At 38.6% G+C, this 16048-nt stretch overlaps 3 protein-coding genes across 4 annotated transcripts; 2 read left to right on the forward strand and 1 right to left on the reverse strand.

Moving 5' to 3' along the window:
- The first annotated feature begins 8621 nt into the window (after positions 1-8621).
- LOC128737017 (group XIIB secretory phospholipase A2-like protein) lies at positions 8622-9911 on the forward strand. Of its 2 annotated transcripts, none has more exons than XM_053831561.1 (4): positions 8622-8836; positions 8892-9161; positions 9214-9456; positions 9519-9911. In XM_053831561.1, the coding sequence occupies exons 2-4, from the start codon at positions 8927-8929 to the stop codon at positions 9800-9802; spliced, it is 762 nt and encodes a 253-aa protein (XP_053687536.1). In that variant the 5' UTR covers positions 8622-8836; positions 8892-8926; the 3' UTR covers positions 9803-9911. The 2 variants fall into 2 exon arrangements, with proteins under 2 accessions (XP_053687536.1, XP_053687534.1); XM_053831559.1 differs by having other exon boundaries at positions 8623-8836; positions 8911-9161.
- A 566-nt stretch (positions 9912-10477) lies between these two features.
- On the forward strand, positions 10478-11096 carry LOC128735426 (group XIIA secretory phospholipase A2-like). Its single transcript, XM_053829912.1, has 3 exons — positions 10478-10572; positions 10667-10906; positions 10978-11096. The coding sequence occupies exons 1-3, from the start codon at positions 10515-10517 to the stop codon at positions 11094-11096; spliced, it is 417 nt and encodes a 138-aa protein (XP_053685887.1). The 5' UTR covers positions 10478-10514.
- A 235-nt stretch (positions 11097-11331) lies between these two features.
- On the reverse strand, positions 11332-12179 carry LOC128737174 (uncharacterized). Its single transcript, XM_053831749.1, has 3 exons — positions 12004-12179; positions 11781-11885; positions 11332-11541 (listed from the first exon to the last, which is right to left on the reverse strand). Exons 1-3 carry the CDS (start codon positions 12139-12141, stop codon positions 11446-11448), a joined length of 339 nt encoding a protein of 112 aa, XP_053687724.1. The 5' UTR covers positions 12142-12179; the 3' UTR covers positions 11332-11445.
- Positions 12180-16048: the final 3869 nt, after the last annotated feature.

The following is a 16048-nucleotide window of genomic DNA, read 5'->3' on the forward strand; positions in this document are numbered from 1 at the left end:
CGAAAAAGTTATATTTCACGCCATATAAGAACATATATGTACCAAAGTGGAGGCGATATACGTGCAAAAATTTTGACAATTATTTGTAATTCTATTTTGCGTAGTTTTTATAACACGCAACTAAATACTCCTGAATATATGATTAAGATATAATCAAATATTGCAGTCGTCTATACTGCTTTATAATTCACAGTCATGAATTTTATATGAAGACACGCACGACTGCAAAACAACTTATTGTTCACTTCGATTTGACATACTCTAATCATTATACAATTCCAATTTGTGTTATCTGGGAAATGATATAGTCAAACGTGTGCTTATGAAAGTGCTCTAAGAATACTATGACAGGTTAGTATACCCTGTTGCCGTCAGGAGCCACTTTACTGACGATTGGTTCTGCGAAGAGTGGCGTATCTAGGGTATGTTGCTGCTTCGTCGTAATTGCCTATTCCCGTCCTATCTAACACAAATTATTAAAAATATCAGCGATTTTTATGACACACAATGCAAAAGTAGTTATTCCCTAATATTTTAGTTTGTTGACTATCATACGCGATCAATCAAAGTGAGCTGAGATTTATTTAAATGCCATTTTTTCATTAAAGAATTCCTAGCAGCCAAATTTCCTACGTTTTTTCGTGCGACGAAGAAGAAAATGTCGACTAATCGTTTCAATTTCCGTCGTTCATAAAATGAAAATAACTCGCAACGCATTGTCGTTATTCTGCAGCTGGGAAAACTTGCATGACCTGCAGAAATTTTTCAGAATAACATTTGTCATGCCGTCCTACACAAATACATGCGCGCTAGCTTCGTAAACATTATTGTGATTTTTAGTTCGGACGATGAAAAATTTTGATGGACGGATTTTAAAACGGTACGACGAATTTCAGATATAAAGTCAGTTGCGTAATTCGAATAAAATGCTTTAATAATCGCTTTTGAGTGAATTAAAAGGGCACAGATCGAAAGGTAAGTGTGGTTGGGTCTAATCAGCAGCAGAACTTTTGGAGTATTCATTAAATCCACCTAAGAAATGATGAAAATTAGTGTGGCTTTCCTTATTATCAATTGCAAGGAAAATTGTACCATCCAAAGTGCGATATGGCTCATAAAAGTGCTATTTTGCATTAAATCGTTTCGGTCTCTTTGGCACACTTATTGCATGGAATATAACGAAAAAGTGCGCCGAAGATACCGAAGCGATTTCAATAAAATGCACTTTGGATGGTACAATTTTCCTTGCAATCAGCGATAATACGACGGGAATTAGAAATAGACCCTATGTTTTTAATAATCTAAGATATCAGAAAAACCGAAAATCAAATCTCTTCACCTCATTATTTACCTCAATGGCGTTTTATAACCAACTAAAGCTGCCAGATTTTTTTTTTTTGCTCGCATTTTAGAAGATATCAAAAAACTGTGCACTGACTTTGAATTTAAAAAAGCCCGTATACTTGCCGTATACCTAAATGTTGAAAAAAATTGACTGCAAATTTCCTCAAAACTCGAAATATGTATATTATTAGTGCATTAGCTGTGGTATAAGTTAAATTTTTGAAATCGGATGATCATGGACCCATCATGTTATTGCGGTTATTTACATAAATTTTCATCCTGTTGCGGCGGTAGTCCGCATCGTCAATCACCGCAACGAGAACAAGAAAAGGTGGCCAAATATTTTTTGGTTTATATGTGCAATTGTTACTGATGCTTTAGCAACTAAAACAACCATAAAAAACTTCTTTTAGCCTCTTACATTCAAAAATCGGTTTTATATAAATTCATTGAATATCATAAGTATAAAAATTGGTGTAAATAGTAACAAAATTTAAGAAGTGATGCAAATATCTAAACAATATAAATTAAACTATTTGTACGGCAGCTCTGGACAAAAGCACATCCTTCAATATTTGGCGAGCTCAGCATTGGGCGATAATGTATCGATATAACTGGTATCGATATTCGTGGACGAAATCTCGATAGAGATTTTTTGGAAATAGTTAATTTCGGCATGCATAAATAAATACAACCGCTCTGTAAATGTTAACACGTTATACGGAGTGTTATAAAATAAATGTAAAATGCAAATCGTCACGTGATGCGAGCAATTTTGCTGATTATGCTTTCAGCTGAGTATACGTATCGATATGTGAAAAATATCGATATTCAATTAACGATAATTCGTCAGCTTCGCTCAATACAGAATTATTTTGACAGCTTGCTATGAACTTTCCGAGAATGAAAAGATTTCTTGCAAAGCACAATATATAAATCCGCAAAGCCGGTAACCCGTTATAGCAGCAAAACGTCATACACGTATTTCTCGCGTCACTTTTGATTTCGTCCAATGTAACAATTCCACCTAGCATTGGGCGATACTGCGAAAAGTATCGATTTTCGAATATCGATACAATTTTTGCAAAGATATCGATCCGGCTGAAGTATCGGGCGGCAAGTATCGATACCAGTGGTATCGATATCGGTATCGATACACTGACAGGGTGAAACGAAAACCACACTTTTGTTTATTATTTAGCTTAATTTTTAGAATAAGCGAGTAGGGCGCTATATCTCTGCATATTAGCGTTGGTAAGAGGAAATGCTTATCAACTTAGGGACTATATTGGCTCGTTTCATTATCCCTGATTTCCCTAATCGCGGATAAGTTCAAGTTGTTACGTGGTTTTTGAGTCGTGAATCTCGCATGTGCATAGTATTTTTCGATATAAATTAAATTATGGTTGTATATAAGCACCATTGGTATTGTATTAAATTTGTTAAAGAGGTATTTTTTATATCCTAATTTTTGTAGTTACTGAAATTTTCGAATATCCAGGTTAGCCTCATATGACTGATGCTTACATACTTACATTATCCATCTAGCTCCGCCCATCTACTAACAACAATTCCTTTCCCGAAATACTTGTGAAGATGCAGAGGATTCCCTGGTCTTTAGTAGCAACAAGTATTGGACTAACATTCCTTTCCATCCCACCAGGACCCGCATTCGGACGTGGCCGGCGTCGGTATTGATCAGCATGCAGGGACCTGATAAGGTTGCACAATGAAAAATAGCGTGCTGTCCCAAGTATGCTTTTTCCAGCCATCATTTTGCAATTTTCATCGGTCTTGGTCAATAACGGAGTAGCAGCACACGGGCGGTATCCTATGCTTATTTAGCTTAATTTTTAGAAAATTATATGCGTGTGCTTTTACTACTGCTGATTCTCTTTCGTACTCATACGAAATCTCGTTAGGAACTAAATAATAGCTGATGTCGGACTGGTCAGGCCTGTGGTTTTAAACTCTTGACCAGAAACTGCAACGAATTGCTCAGGGTTGCTAAAAAATTCATTAGAAAATCTTGTGGAATGATGGAAATAAAAAATAAATTTTAAAAATCGGACAAAAAGTACAAATCCGTTTTCTTAAGTCGGTAAACCGACTTTTTGCCAGATTGATCGGTCACCGGCTTTGCAAGTGAAAAACCGGCCGGGTCGGCCAGAAATCGACCACTCAGCAATCTTACAGACAAAAATGCTAGAAATGGAACTTATGAATATGAAGCGAGGTGACCATATCGGTCGAACTAAAAAATCAGAACCTTTTCTGCCCAAACATGGGGATGAAGATTTAGATTCGACAACCCAACTAATTTAACCCCCTTCCACCTCTGTTTACGCTACAGAAGGTACAAGCCATACAAAGCTGGACAAATATGATGACCGTGAGAATGTACCTCTACAACCATACAGATCACCAAATTAAACACTTTGCTCTACAAGCGTTTTGGAGCCTTCAGATAAGCGATGACCAATCTGCCCCTTTTAGAAATGATCCGTGCGACATGCGGATTGTATTGAGGGATGGTGGAGAATTGTAAATTATTTTTTAATGGTTGAGGGTGCATCTAATTTAACCGAAGTGCCTCGTGCGTGTTGTGGAGCAAAACGCTTTCTAGTATGAACGCTATGGTGAGCTACGGTGAAGTTAGCTAATTTTAATTATCATGGAAATTGTACGGAAAACCAGTGCAAAAGCCGTCAAGAAATCTGTCAAGTTCCAGAAAAATATTTATTACTTTATCATAACTTTACCAACAGGCAACAATGCCCTAATGGTCCTTAACACCTAATACAGTAAACATCGAAACATTGAAATAAATGTAGAACGTAAGACTTGCTGAGCCAGATGAAAGTCAAACACTGTTGAAATTTGGTTGGATGCACGTTGCAGACCAGTGATGGCGCTATCAGCAAGAGAAACAAGAAAAAATGCCACGTCGTAACGAGCCGGGGTGGATTGTGCTATATCAAGAACTCACAAGTTTCAACCTGGTGCCGATGATGCATTCGTACAACATGGCCAGCCGGCAGGTGTACGATAGGAAACTTTCAAAGTAGTGCCTGCAGCTCGTGGTTTAAACGCCTGGGCTGCTCTCTGCTTCCAGTTACCAACACCTAGCGTTCACGGCAAATACGGCAAATGTGCTTATATTTTGCGTACGCCGGTTTATGCTCCTTGATCGAAATGACTTACGAAGGGAAAAGTAGGCCTGCCTTAACTAGAATGCGTCGTTGAATCGGCTTACTCGTATTATTGACGACGGTTGCCAGAGATCCCTAATTTATGAATTCATCAACCCTTTCCAGTTCAACTCCGTCAAAATTCATTTCATACACTCAGGGTTTCTTTACTTAACAACGCGGTTGCGGCTTCATTGACGGTCTAGCGTATCCAATCACATCCATCTTCGAGTGCCAAGACAGCTAGTTCCATTGAGGAAAGCAGAGCTTCACTCAGCAAGTGCGCGTAGTTCTCAGCAACTTGCGAGTTGTCTAATTGATCACATTTGAAATTAATTTTAAAATCGGAGCTGGAATTGCACTTGAAATTTTACTTAAAATTGAACCTGAAGTTAAACTTGATATTGAACTTGAAATGGGAACTGAAGTTTAACTTAGAATTGAGCATGGCATTATGCTTAAAATTGAACTTCAAATTGATATTGATGATTAAATGATATTGGACTTCAGTTTGAATCAGTTTCAACTTGAATTTTTACTTTGAATTGAACTGGAAGTAAGACTTTAAATTTAACTTAAAATTAAACTTAAAGTGGAACTTGAATTTGGACTTCAAATCACACTTTAAATTGGACGCGAAGTTAAACTCAAGTTTGGACCAATTCAAACTAGAATATATAAATTGGACTTGAAATTACACATGAAATAAGACTTATAATGAGACATAAAATTGAACTTGAAATAGGACATAATAAAGAACTTAAAATTTTACTAGAAACTAACCGTGAGTTGGATGTAAAATTTGACTAGAAATTATACTTACAACTTTGCCAGAAATTTGAGTTAAATCGGACTTATAATTGGACTTGAAATAGGATTTGAAATTGAAATTGATTTTTTTCGCCCAAGAAATCCGACTTGAAATTGGATTTCAAATTGAAATTGAAGTTTTACTTAAAATTTGATTTAAAGCGGGGTACGCTGCTGAAAAGTAATGGGTAAAAAGATAGGACAAGAAATGCTCAAGAAATCGATTTCGTTTACGATTTCTTAAGCAGTACGCACTTCATAAGAAATATTATTTCACGTTCAGATGGCGCAGTTTTACATGCAGGTGAATTAAAACGTCACTTTTCCGTACGGAATAATATCCGGCGCAATTATTACCACAAGAAAAAATGACAGGTGGTTGCTTGCATTGGAGTTGTCAAAATTTCTTCGGTAAATAGCAAGATTTTTTCTTGAGCTGTTTTCTTTTCAGCAGCGTACCCCGCTTAAGACTGGAACTAGGAATGCATCTACTTTTGCAGAGTTTATTTATCGAAAAAAAAATTAGCTGCCGTACACTCAAAATAATCTACACGTCCTTTCCACGTGAAAAATCACGTAAATTTCTTTACAGGGAGTTACGTGACTTTCAGCTGATTGTTATTGGAACAAATAATAACATCTATCTGATTTTCACGTTAACGCATTAGTATGTGGGCGAACTATCTGAAAATCAGGTAAATAGTACAGGAAAAGCTGAATGGAAAATATTCACGTAACTTTTACCATGATTTCGACGTGAAATTTATTTTGAGTGTACTTTTAATTAGGTACACCTCTTATTTTAATTTCTACGAGTTCGAGGTGGTCCGAGGGGCAAGACATTGTTGAAAATATATTACTTTTCCCTTTGGAAATATTTTTTCAACCTTAATATATTTACTGTTCCCACCAATAATATAACCTAAAGCCCTATAAAGTTACACATTTTTAGTCTTTAATAGGACCTAATATATTAATATTTTATAATATTATGAAGTGTCTTGCCCCTCGAGATGGTCGGATACCATCTGCAGCAGAGAAATACGCAGAGGTATTCTTGCCGGAAGTCGTGCTTACTACGGATTCTACAAGACCCTAAAATCTGGCAAGCTTCATCCATGTACCAAATGTACCATGTACAAAGCGCAAATAAGACCGATAGTCTACGGGCACGAAACGTGGACAATGCTCGACGGAGACTGGCCACTTTTGGACGTCGTGTGCTTAGGATCATTTTTGGTGGTGTATGTGAGTACGGTGTATGGAGGAAAAACATGAACCACAAGCTGACGCAGCTTTTCGGCGAACCCAGTATTCAGAAAGTTGCTGAGGCTGGAAGAGTACAATGGGCGGGACATGTTGTGAGAATGCCGGAAAACAATCCCGTAAAAATGATGTTTGCCTCGAATTCGGTTGGTACCAGGCGCAGAGGTACGCAGCGTGCTTGACGGTTAGACCAAATGGAGCAAGTCCTGGAAAGTGTGGAACATTCGAGAAATTGGAGGCGGACAGCCATGGATCGAGTTTGTTGGCGGAACATTGTTATGCAAGTGAAATCCTAATGGACATCGCATTAGGATAAGTAAAGTATTTTAGTTTCTCTAGCATTTACTATAAAGGTATCGATACAAATATCGGCGTTTTAGCATCGATACTGGCCGGTATCGGGACGCTCAGTATCGATCCAAAATATCGATGTATCGGCTCAAAAGTATCGATTTTTTCGATACAGATACAGTATCGCCCAATGCTAATTCCACCATATTGAGAAAAACGAGATCGAAGTTCTTCGAATTGAACTTTAAATTGTTTCAAAATGAAATAATTTTCAGTCATTCACTCAACGTGGTTGATGAATAATAACATTCAATATTTAACGGAGATTTTAAAAATCTAATTAAAACTAAGCAGTTTTGGTTTATTATGGAAAAAGTTACATTGGACTGTTTACCATCTCATGCTGTACTTTGGACGGTTTTATTTTTCCAGGCTATTGCACATAAATTAAGCGAAATCACCGTAAAATACGTGCGTTGCCGTGCTACGCTATTTTCGAGGTTATTTTTTCAATATTAGACCGCTTGTTTCACTTAAAATGCATAAATAATGCGAAAAAAAACTTTCACTTGCTAAACGTCCAATGTACAGATTGGGTTTGTTTTGATTTTTTTTTGCACTTTGGACATCAGATGAGAACGACCGAAGTAACAGTCAGTCATTCGTAATTCGAATGTGCACATTGGACATTTTGATAATGCTAATTTTTTCATCTCAAAATACAGTGGACCCCCGTTCGTTTGAACGATTCCTCATGCAAACTAACGGGGTTAGTTTTTAATTTGAACAACTGGTAACCCTAAATATGCTGAAACTTGTGTGAACTGGCCGCCCTGCTCTTTGTTATTGTTTTGATGGTTTGATTCAGTTGGCAGTTACAAGCAGCGAATATTCATTCTCCGATCAGATTTCTACAATAATCGTTGGGAAAACGCAATGTGAAACAGATTAAACACGCTAGATCAGCACAAATAAATCGTGTTTATGTGCATTGTCTGCATAAGCAAATGATGTCATATTGAGTATGACTTTGAACCATTTTTAATTTGCACGTCGTGCAAACCAACGGGGTTCAAATTAAAAAGTGTTCAGATTAAAAACGGTCAAACGAACGGGGGTCCACGGTAATTCTATTTGGGCAGGTGTTTTTGTATACAGTGGACCCCCGTTCGTTTGAACGATTCCTCATGCAAACTAACGGGGTTAGTTTTTAATTTGAACAACTGGTAACCCTAAATATGCTGAAACTTGTGTGAACTGGCCGCCCTGCTCTTTGTTATTGTTTTGATGGTTTGATTCAGTTGGCAGTTACAAGCAGCGAATATTCATTCTCCGATCAGATTTCTACAATAATCGTTGGGAAAACGCAATGTGAAACAGATTAAACACGCTAGATCAGCACAAATAAATCGTGTTTATGTGCATTGTCTGCATAAGCAAATGATGTCATATTGAGTATGACTTTGAACCATTTTTAATTTGCACGTCGTGCAAACCAACGGGGTTCAAATTAAAAAGTGTTCAGATTAAAAACGGTCAAACGAACGGGGGTCCACGGTAACATAGAGTTTAAAAAGAGCAATAATTTGTTGTGATAAACCGGATTTGTTTACATTTGTTACATTGGACGAAATGAAAAGTGACGCGAGAATTTGTTTATTTATTTCTACATATATTTTATAGCAAAATTCTGCGTCAAAACAAACTTGAAAGCGGCTGATACATTCGTCATCATAATTTACCTTGTTGTGTGAAGAAGCGGCATTTTGGGCACAAAATATTTTTTTCTAAAAATAGTCATCTTTCAGATCATTTTTACTTTATTAAGCAAGTACGTATCGAAAATGAACGCGTGTCCATCAGCTGTGTGAATCATTCTGAGGAAGTGTTTTGTTTGACTAAAAGTTTCATCTTTTTGGGTGTTTGAAAGATAGGTAGCTACATAGTAATGTTGCTCGAAGACCACGTCAGATTTTGGTTAAAATAAAGTTTATTTTGCTTCATTCAGTTCCAATTCAGCCACAATGCATGTGCCATACATGAAGGTTGCGATATATACGCTTACCTTTTTGACCTACGCTTACACCGGATATGGATCCAACATGTTGGCCAGCTTGCGCGACGCAATGATCGCTGCCGAAGCAGTTTTCGGAGATGTTCTAAAGAACGTAGTTTATGTTGCAAGGAAGTTTAAAGTTGTGCACGAAGTGTTCGACGCTGCGGTAGAAGAGACTTGCGTGTACCAGTGTCCTGGAGGAGGTCAGTAAAATAAAAATGACGTAATCGTTATGTTCAGAATAAATTCCTTTAGGTGGGACGCCATCGAAAAACAAATTCTACATCCCGCAATCGGATGGTTGCGGTTCGCTGGGACTAAAGATTGACAGCGAGTATCTGCCGGCAGCTGAGATGGAAACTTGCTGCAACGCTCACGATATATGCTACGATACCTGCAGTAGCGATAAAGAACTGTGCGATTTGGATTTTAAGCGATGTCTGTACAAGTACTGCGATGCGTACGAGAAAAACGTCGTCAGCGATTTGGTTGTAAAGGGTATTTCTTCGGAATAAAAATGTATTTTGTTAGGGTTCTAACTTAATGATTTGCTATTACAGGTTGCAAAGCTGCAGCCAAAATGCTTTTCACGGGTACACTAACGCTCGGCTGTAAGTCATATTTGGATTCTCAGGCGAGGTGCTGCTATTGCCCTCCGCCGAAGCCAGATAAGGCCTATGAAAAATCGGACAAAGGTTACGACAAAGCGTACGAAAAATCCGACAAAGGCTATGATAAAGCGTACGAAAGATCCGATAAGTATCCTGATAAGGGTAACAAGGAAAAGGACAAGGGTAAAGACTACAAGAATAGCGGAAAGTACGGTTGGAAGCAGGACCTTTAAAGTAGAACTGGACGGGTGGAATATCGAAGTGATACCTAGTTTGTGTTATAGATATATAAGAAAACGGTTTTCGATTGAATAAACGACATCCTGCAGGCTTGGATTTAATAGGTGTTAAATCTGGTCCTTTTTCTTTTGTGTGCGAGAGTGATTTCTGTAAGCTGTAGTTGAAGAAATTTTTTTCCTGAATAATTCTTAGTAATAGTCTACGGGTTGAAGATAAAATTGAAATTGAACGCCCCTTCTAATCTACTCACCCACACGCGAAATAAGAAAGTACATAACCGTTTTTCATATATGTACGTACTATTTCGAGCATCATGATTAGTTAGACTTCTCCAGAAAGGTATATCAGCATTAGATTACGAATTAAATTAGCATTAAATTACGAGTTTATCGATTGATTATGCCAATATTCTCAGAACAAAATGAATGATAAGATACTGAAGGCCGTTTTTAAAGAATGCACATTTGGTGAAGCGTTTGCAGTCAGGTCATTTTCCCGACAGCTGAAGGTAGCAGTTAGGTCTTATTTGTAATCATGGCCAGACCACCAATTTCTAAAATAATATCGTTATTGGTTATATTGGTACTTGGTCTTTATATCGGACCCAAAACTGGAGAACTCACTCGAGTATTTGATGCAATTACTGCAATACATGAAATCTACAACGATATTCAAACAAAAGGATTCCCCTTGTTATACGATATTATGGATTCTTTAGAAACATCAATAGACGAGGATTGTGTTTATGCATGTCCTAATAAAGGTAAGTCAAATAGCGCGTAGACAGGCTGGAAAATGCCTACAAAAAATTCCACAACTGTGTGTGATAATTATAAACTGTGACTATACGTTTACAGATGTTTTACCAGTGAAGAAACCATCTTACAACCCGCATCCAGACGGTTGCAACTTGATAGGGCTTAATATTGGACGAATGTTGACAGTCGAGATAAATGAATGTTGCAAAGCCCACGGTGCCTGCTACGAAACATGCAACAATTCGAAGGATCAGTGCGATCAGGACCTTAAGCGTTGCCTTTATAAGTATTGTGAAGACTTCGGGGAAAACTCCACCGACGAACACACGCAGTCCAAATGTGCGTTAAATGTTTTTCCATTGTTTAATCGATCGAAACTAGCTTTTGATTCTAACTTCGGTTTATTTTAGCTTGCCACGGAGTAGCTAAAATGCTTTATGCACAGCAAATTGCGCTTGGTTGCAGGTCGTACCTGGATTCGCAGGCGCGGGCTTGCGATTGCCAAGGGAAGAGAAAAATAAAGCTATAAATATTGGAACTGGGTCTATTCTGCGAGGCAAGTGACGTGACACGACAAACATTCGCCTCTATTCTACATACCGATCTGATCCGGATCCAATCAGAAATTTTGCTTCGATGAGAATACAACGTATGCTATAACATGCGTCAATCGGAACGGACCCGATCGGAATGTAGAATGGAGGCGATCAAATTGCTGCCACTTGGGTTTCGTTCGGCATTAGTGGAGTCCAATCGAGTAAAGTGAAAGTTGTAATACAACATAAACTGTATTTGCTTCAATTTAAAATAAAATGAATACATCTTGAAAAACAATAGCATAGCTAAGTATTTTATTTAGAGGAGCAATCGTCTATAAATTATGCTAACAACTTTTCCAAACGCCCATCGGAATACATTTTTTTGATATCTGTTCCGCCTCCGATAAAATTACCACTGATGAAAACCCGAGGTACCTGCAAATATACGGAATAAATTTAAAGACGACCCAATTGGTGTGAATCGCTTAGCATAGAAAAAATAAAAAAGGTCAACCACTTCTAAACCATTATGAATGAAACGATAAGCGTAATACAACTCAGCTGATAACGAGTTCCTATCAGAGATTTGCGGTTTTATTTCCGGATAATAGTGACCTAACCACCAAAACTAGTGATCTTATTTAAAACTAAAAATGTTATATTTTCACACTCACACTTCTGGCACCGGTCATTTCACCGAGTACGGACTGTATCTCATCTCCATCGTTGCGGTGATCCAGTTCGTAGCAAGCGAACGCTTGGTTCAGCTTCTTGAAAGGCTAAAAAACACGAGAATTCAGGTTTTACACATGACGTCATTGGAATTCTCGGAACTTGAAAGTATGATTTTGTTATAAGCACTTTTTATTTCCAACCACCATTAAAATCACCACTTACTTCTTTAGCCATCGTACAATATGGGCAGTACGATTTGGAAAAAATGACCACCTTATCCTTCGCGATAGCACTTTTCACAAATTCCGCAACTGGTCCGCTCATGTTGACAGGTGCTGTTTTACTGCTTAACAAACCCATTCCACTATTGTTTATAACGGTTCTTGGCAGAATTTCGGAAACAAAACGAAAGTGATAAGGGGAAGAATCTGCTTCCCAGGGGTTTGTGTGAGTGTGTCTCGCCTGCAGAGATGCCAGATTTCGCTTCAACGATTTTTCTGTTTTGGGTGTTTTGGTGATAGATCAATAATAAGTTATTATTTTATTTTTTAACTAATAAAATCGACGATCTGAATTTTATGCCGAGTCAAACGCAAGTAACAAATTAAAAAAAAAACTTTGGTTTACAATAACAAACAAAAAATCAAAAATGCACAGACTTTTGGAGGTTTCCATATAGAACTGGCAGGTCTGTTTACAACGTTGCCAAAAGTAATCGCAAAAGGTCATAGTGTCATTCATTGCGTACGATCGGCGATTGCATCCTAATCTTCAGAATTCGTGAAAATTCATGAATGAATATAGTTATGTGTGTGCGATGGTATAACTCAATCATCGTAGTAAAGTACAACGCGGTGCATGGAGGTATGGAAGGAAAAGGCATTAAAATTAAACGAATAAACCGTTTAATCAAATATTCCAAAATATTCATAATTCTTGAACCAATCTTTGCACAATAAAATTTCAATGAAATAAGAAGTAAATTTAGTAGAATTCGTAAATGTAGTAGATTTAGTAAATTTAGTAGAAAATGTTATCTGAATCAAATTTTTCACAATTTTTTTCACTTCAAACTCCAACTCCAAAGGAATTGTTTTGTTTTCCATGTTTGTTTTGTTATAAACATTTTCCACAATCATGGGGGCTCGCGCAACTACGGACCAAATTTTTACTATCCGACAGATCTTGCAGAAATGTCGGGAGTACAACGTGCCCACGCATCACATCTTTATTGATTTCAAAGCAACATACGATACAGTCGATCGAGACAAGCTATGGCAGATAATGCACGAATACGGTTTTCCGGACAAACTGACGTGACTGATTAGAGCTACATTGGATCGAGTGATGTGTTTCGTACGCATCTCTGGGACACTCTCGAATCCCTTCGAGACGCGGCGAGGGTTGAGACAAGGTGACGGTCTATTCTGCATGCTGTTCAACATCGTTCTTGAGGGGGTGATCCGACGAGCGGGCATCGAAACGAGAGGCACGATTTTTACCAAGAGTAGCCAACTTCTAGGCTTTGCAGATGACTTCGATATCATTGCCAGGAACTTTGCGACGGCGGAGGCAATCTACGCCAGACTGAAAGCGGAGTCTAGGAGAATTGGGCTAAAAATAAATGCGTCGAAGACCAAATACATGAAAGGAAGAGGCTCAAAGGAAACAAACGCGCGCCACCCACGGACGGTAACCGTTGACGGTGACCAACTAGAACTGGTAGAGGAGTTCGTGTATTTGGGATCGCTGGTGACCGCGGACAACACTACTAAGGAAATCCAGCGGCGCATCCAAGCGGGAAATCGGACCTACTTTGCCCTTCGTAAAACGCTACAATCAGGAAGCATATACGCCGCCGCACGAAGCTAACAATGTACAAAACCATTATTAGACCAGTAGTTCTTTATGGACTTGAAGCCGTGACGCTGCTTACGGAGGACACACGCGCCCTTGCCGTGTTCGAGCGGAAAGTGCTGCGGACGATATTTGGTGGAGTACAAACTGAAAGCGGAGAGTGGCGGAAGCGTATGAATCACGAGCTACAGGCACTGCTTGGGGAGACTCCCATCGTATATCTAGCGAAAGTTAGCAGGCTACGGTGGGCCGCACACGTCGTAAGGATGCCGGACGACAGTGCGACGAAAATAGTCCTCTTCAACAACCCCACCGGCACCAGGAACAGGGGGGCCCAACGTGTACGATGTCTCGACCAAGTCGAAAGCGATTTGCAACTTCTGAGACGACTAGGAAATTGGCGACGAGTGGCCCAAGACCGAGTTGAATGGAAACGAGTGCTTGAAACAGCACGAGCCACCCCGGCTCTATGCTGCTGAAGAAGAAGAAGATGCTGTTTATCAGCCTTTTGATTGCATAACTGTTGTAAATTGGCATCCAATTCTATTTAAATTCTTCTTGTCGGTAACTAGCTGCAAATAAGCATTGCCAGCTCTATATGAGGGCTAGCAGTAAAGTAGCCGCATATTTTGTCAAAATAGCATTTAAGGCAACTTAAATGCTTATTGGCTTGCATTTAAATTGCATTGGAAATGCTTATTAGTTACCTGGGGACTGTCCAAGCGGCGTCGGTCGGTTCCGCTTTCCGGCAAGTATTTTGTTTAAGACGTATTTACCTTTAACTCTATCTTTTCTGCTTCGCGCTTTAGTCTGGAATACTATTCAGCCACCGTCACAGATGTTCTGCCGATAGTATCCATGTCATCGACAAACCATGTCAGCAGACAAATTGACCAGATTTGGTGCCATCCAGATACCACGTGGATAGAAAAATACCAATTTTCAACCCCCCCGTACCCCTCCGTGGACATTGACTCAACCCCCACCCCCCTCCCTGTTTGTCCACGTGGACATTTTTTCCTTATGTAAAATTTAACAAAACAGAAATGCATGGTGCTAAATTTTGTTTTCAGCTTAATTTATGCAATACTTATTAAAAAAGCTTACGTAAAAGGAAGCTTTAAAGGCCCCGATACAATGCTTACGGATTGCGGAAATTTAAGTTTTTCCATGGATTTTCTGTCAAATTTTCGCAGCGTATTAAAATCTGTATGCAAGGTGTTAGGACCTAAATTTTTCTGTTCATGGTTACCTTTTCTACTGCGAATTGGGTATTTTAATTTTCCCAAAAAAGTGAATTTTTCTATCTTATTTGATAGCCCGTCGTTTCCTGGATCTAGCAGTTCTTTTTTTATTTCAATTAAGTCAATATTCGATGAAAAAATTAATAAAAATCAAAACTAGAATGATTTGCTGTTTGACAGATATCAACCAAGCCGATTGATTGACTTGATGTCAGAAGTTCTCTCCCTCTCTTCTATCTCTCTGATAGAGCTCTTCATTTTAACCGAGCTTTTAAAGCTCTCATATGAAACCTGTATCGTTCGATGACCATAGTGTATCTATTCACTGTGTTGTCTAAGGCGAGCTAAAAAGAAAAGTGGTTTACTTATAAGCTATCGTCTTATTCCAAATTTTTTTTTCAAATATAAAAAAAATGTTTTTTCATTACTTCCATTAGTCAAATTCGGTAAAGTCTTCATGTAGCGATTGAATGGCATCATATCTTGTCAGAATATACGGAAATGTATGTACCACTAAAATACCCAATTATTCGACTGCAAGCAAGTCCGTTTCAGTTTGACTTTCGCTTGACGATTCTTCTCCGTCAACAGTATCCCTGTCTAACTAGAGCACCTCACCTTGGCCGTCTACTATGACACCACACAAGACCTTTCCGACGCGATGTGGTTCGTAAAATTTTTTGAAGACGAATCCTTTAATAATGCTCGGTTCATGTATTTACGTCAACATGTGCCTTATCAGAAGATAAAACTTTATTTGAGCTTAAAAACAATCACTAATCAATAGTTAACGCTAATATGTCTAATCAATTCAATATTTCTGTTTCTAATTTCTATTTCTTGTATGAAAAAAAAAATTGTCCACGTGGACATTTTCCATACCCCCTCCCCCCCTTCCGTGGACAAGCGTGGACATTTTCATAACCCCCACCCCCCTCTAGACTGTCCACGTGGTATATGGATGGCCCCTTTGTTGAAGGTCGTGCCCTGTGTGTTCAGCAGCAGGCATGAGAGACCATCTGCTTGACGAAACCCTCTGCGTGATTCAAATAATCTTGACAATCCACCCGAAATCCGAACACACCACTCTGTGTACCATCCATCGTAGATTGAATCAGTTTGATGAGCTTCCTGGGGACGCTGTTCTCATCCATCATTTTCCTTAG

This window comes from Sabethes cyaneus, chromosome 2, assembly GCF_943734655.1.
Source record: "Sabethes cyaneus chromosome 2, idSabCyanKW18_F2, whole genome shotgun sequence".
Classification (NCBI taxonomy): domain Eukaryota; kingdom Metazoa; phylum Arthropoda; class Insecta; order Diptera; family Culicidae; genus Sabethes; species Sabethes cyaneus.

What these genes read in the sequence shown, in the direction of transcription:
- LOC128737017 (XM_053831561.1), top strand. Translation starts at nt 8,927, where the DNA reads ATGCATGTGCCATACATGAAGGTTGCGATATATACGCTTACCTTTTTG. An exon ending in GTACCAGTGTCCTGGAGGAG is followed by an intron (nt 9,162 to 9,213) that starts GTCAGTAAAATA and finishes AAATTCCTTTAG; the next exon opens with GTGGGACGCCATCGAAAAAC. An exon ending in CAGCGATTTGGTTGTAAAGG is followed by an intron (nt 9,457 to 9,518) that starts GTATTTCTTCGG and finishes TTGCTATTACAG; the next exon opens with GTTGCAAAGCTGCAGCCAAA.
- LOC128735426 (XM_053829912.1), top strand. Translation starts at nt 10,515, where the DNA reads ATGGATTCTTTAGAAACATCAATAGACGAGGATTGTGTTTATGCATGT. An exon ending in TTATGCATGTCCTAATAAAG is followed by an intron (nt 10,573 to 10,666) that starts GTAAGTCAAATA and finishes ATACGTTTACAG; the next exon opens with ATGTTTTACCAGTGAAGAAA. An exon ending in CGAACACACGCAGTCCAAAT is followed by an intron (nt 10,907 to 10,977) that starts GTGCGTTAAATG and finishes GGTTTATTTTAG; the next exon opens with CTTGCCACGGAGTAGCTAAA.
- LOC128737174 (XM_053831749.1), bottom strand. Translation starts at nt 12,141, where the DNA reads ATGGGTTTGTTAAGCAGTAAAACAGCACCTGTCAACATGAGCGGACCA. An exon ending in ATTGTACGATGGCTAAAGAA is followed by an intron (nt 11,886 to 12,003) that starts GTAAGTGGTGAT and finishes CGTGTTTTTTAG; the next exon opens with CCTTTCAAGAAGCTGAACCA. An exon ending in AAATGACCGGTGCCAGAAGT is followed by an intron (nt 11,542 to 11,780) that starts GTGAGTGTGAAA and finishes GTATATTTGCAG; the next exon opens with GTACCTCGGGTTTTCATCAG.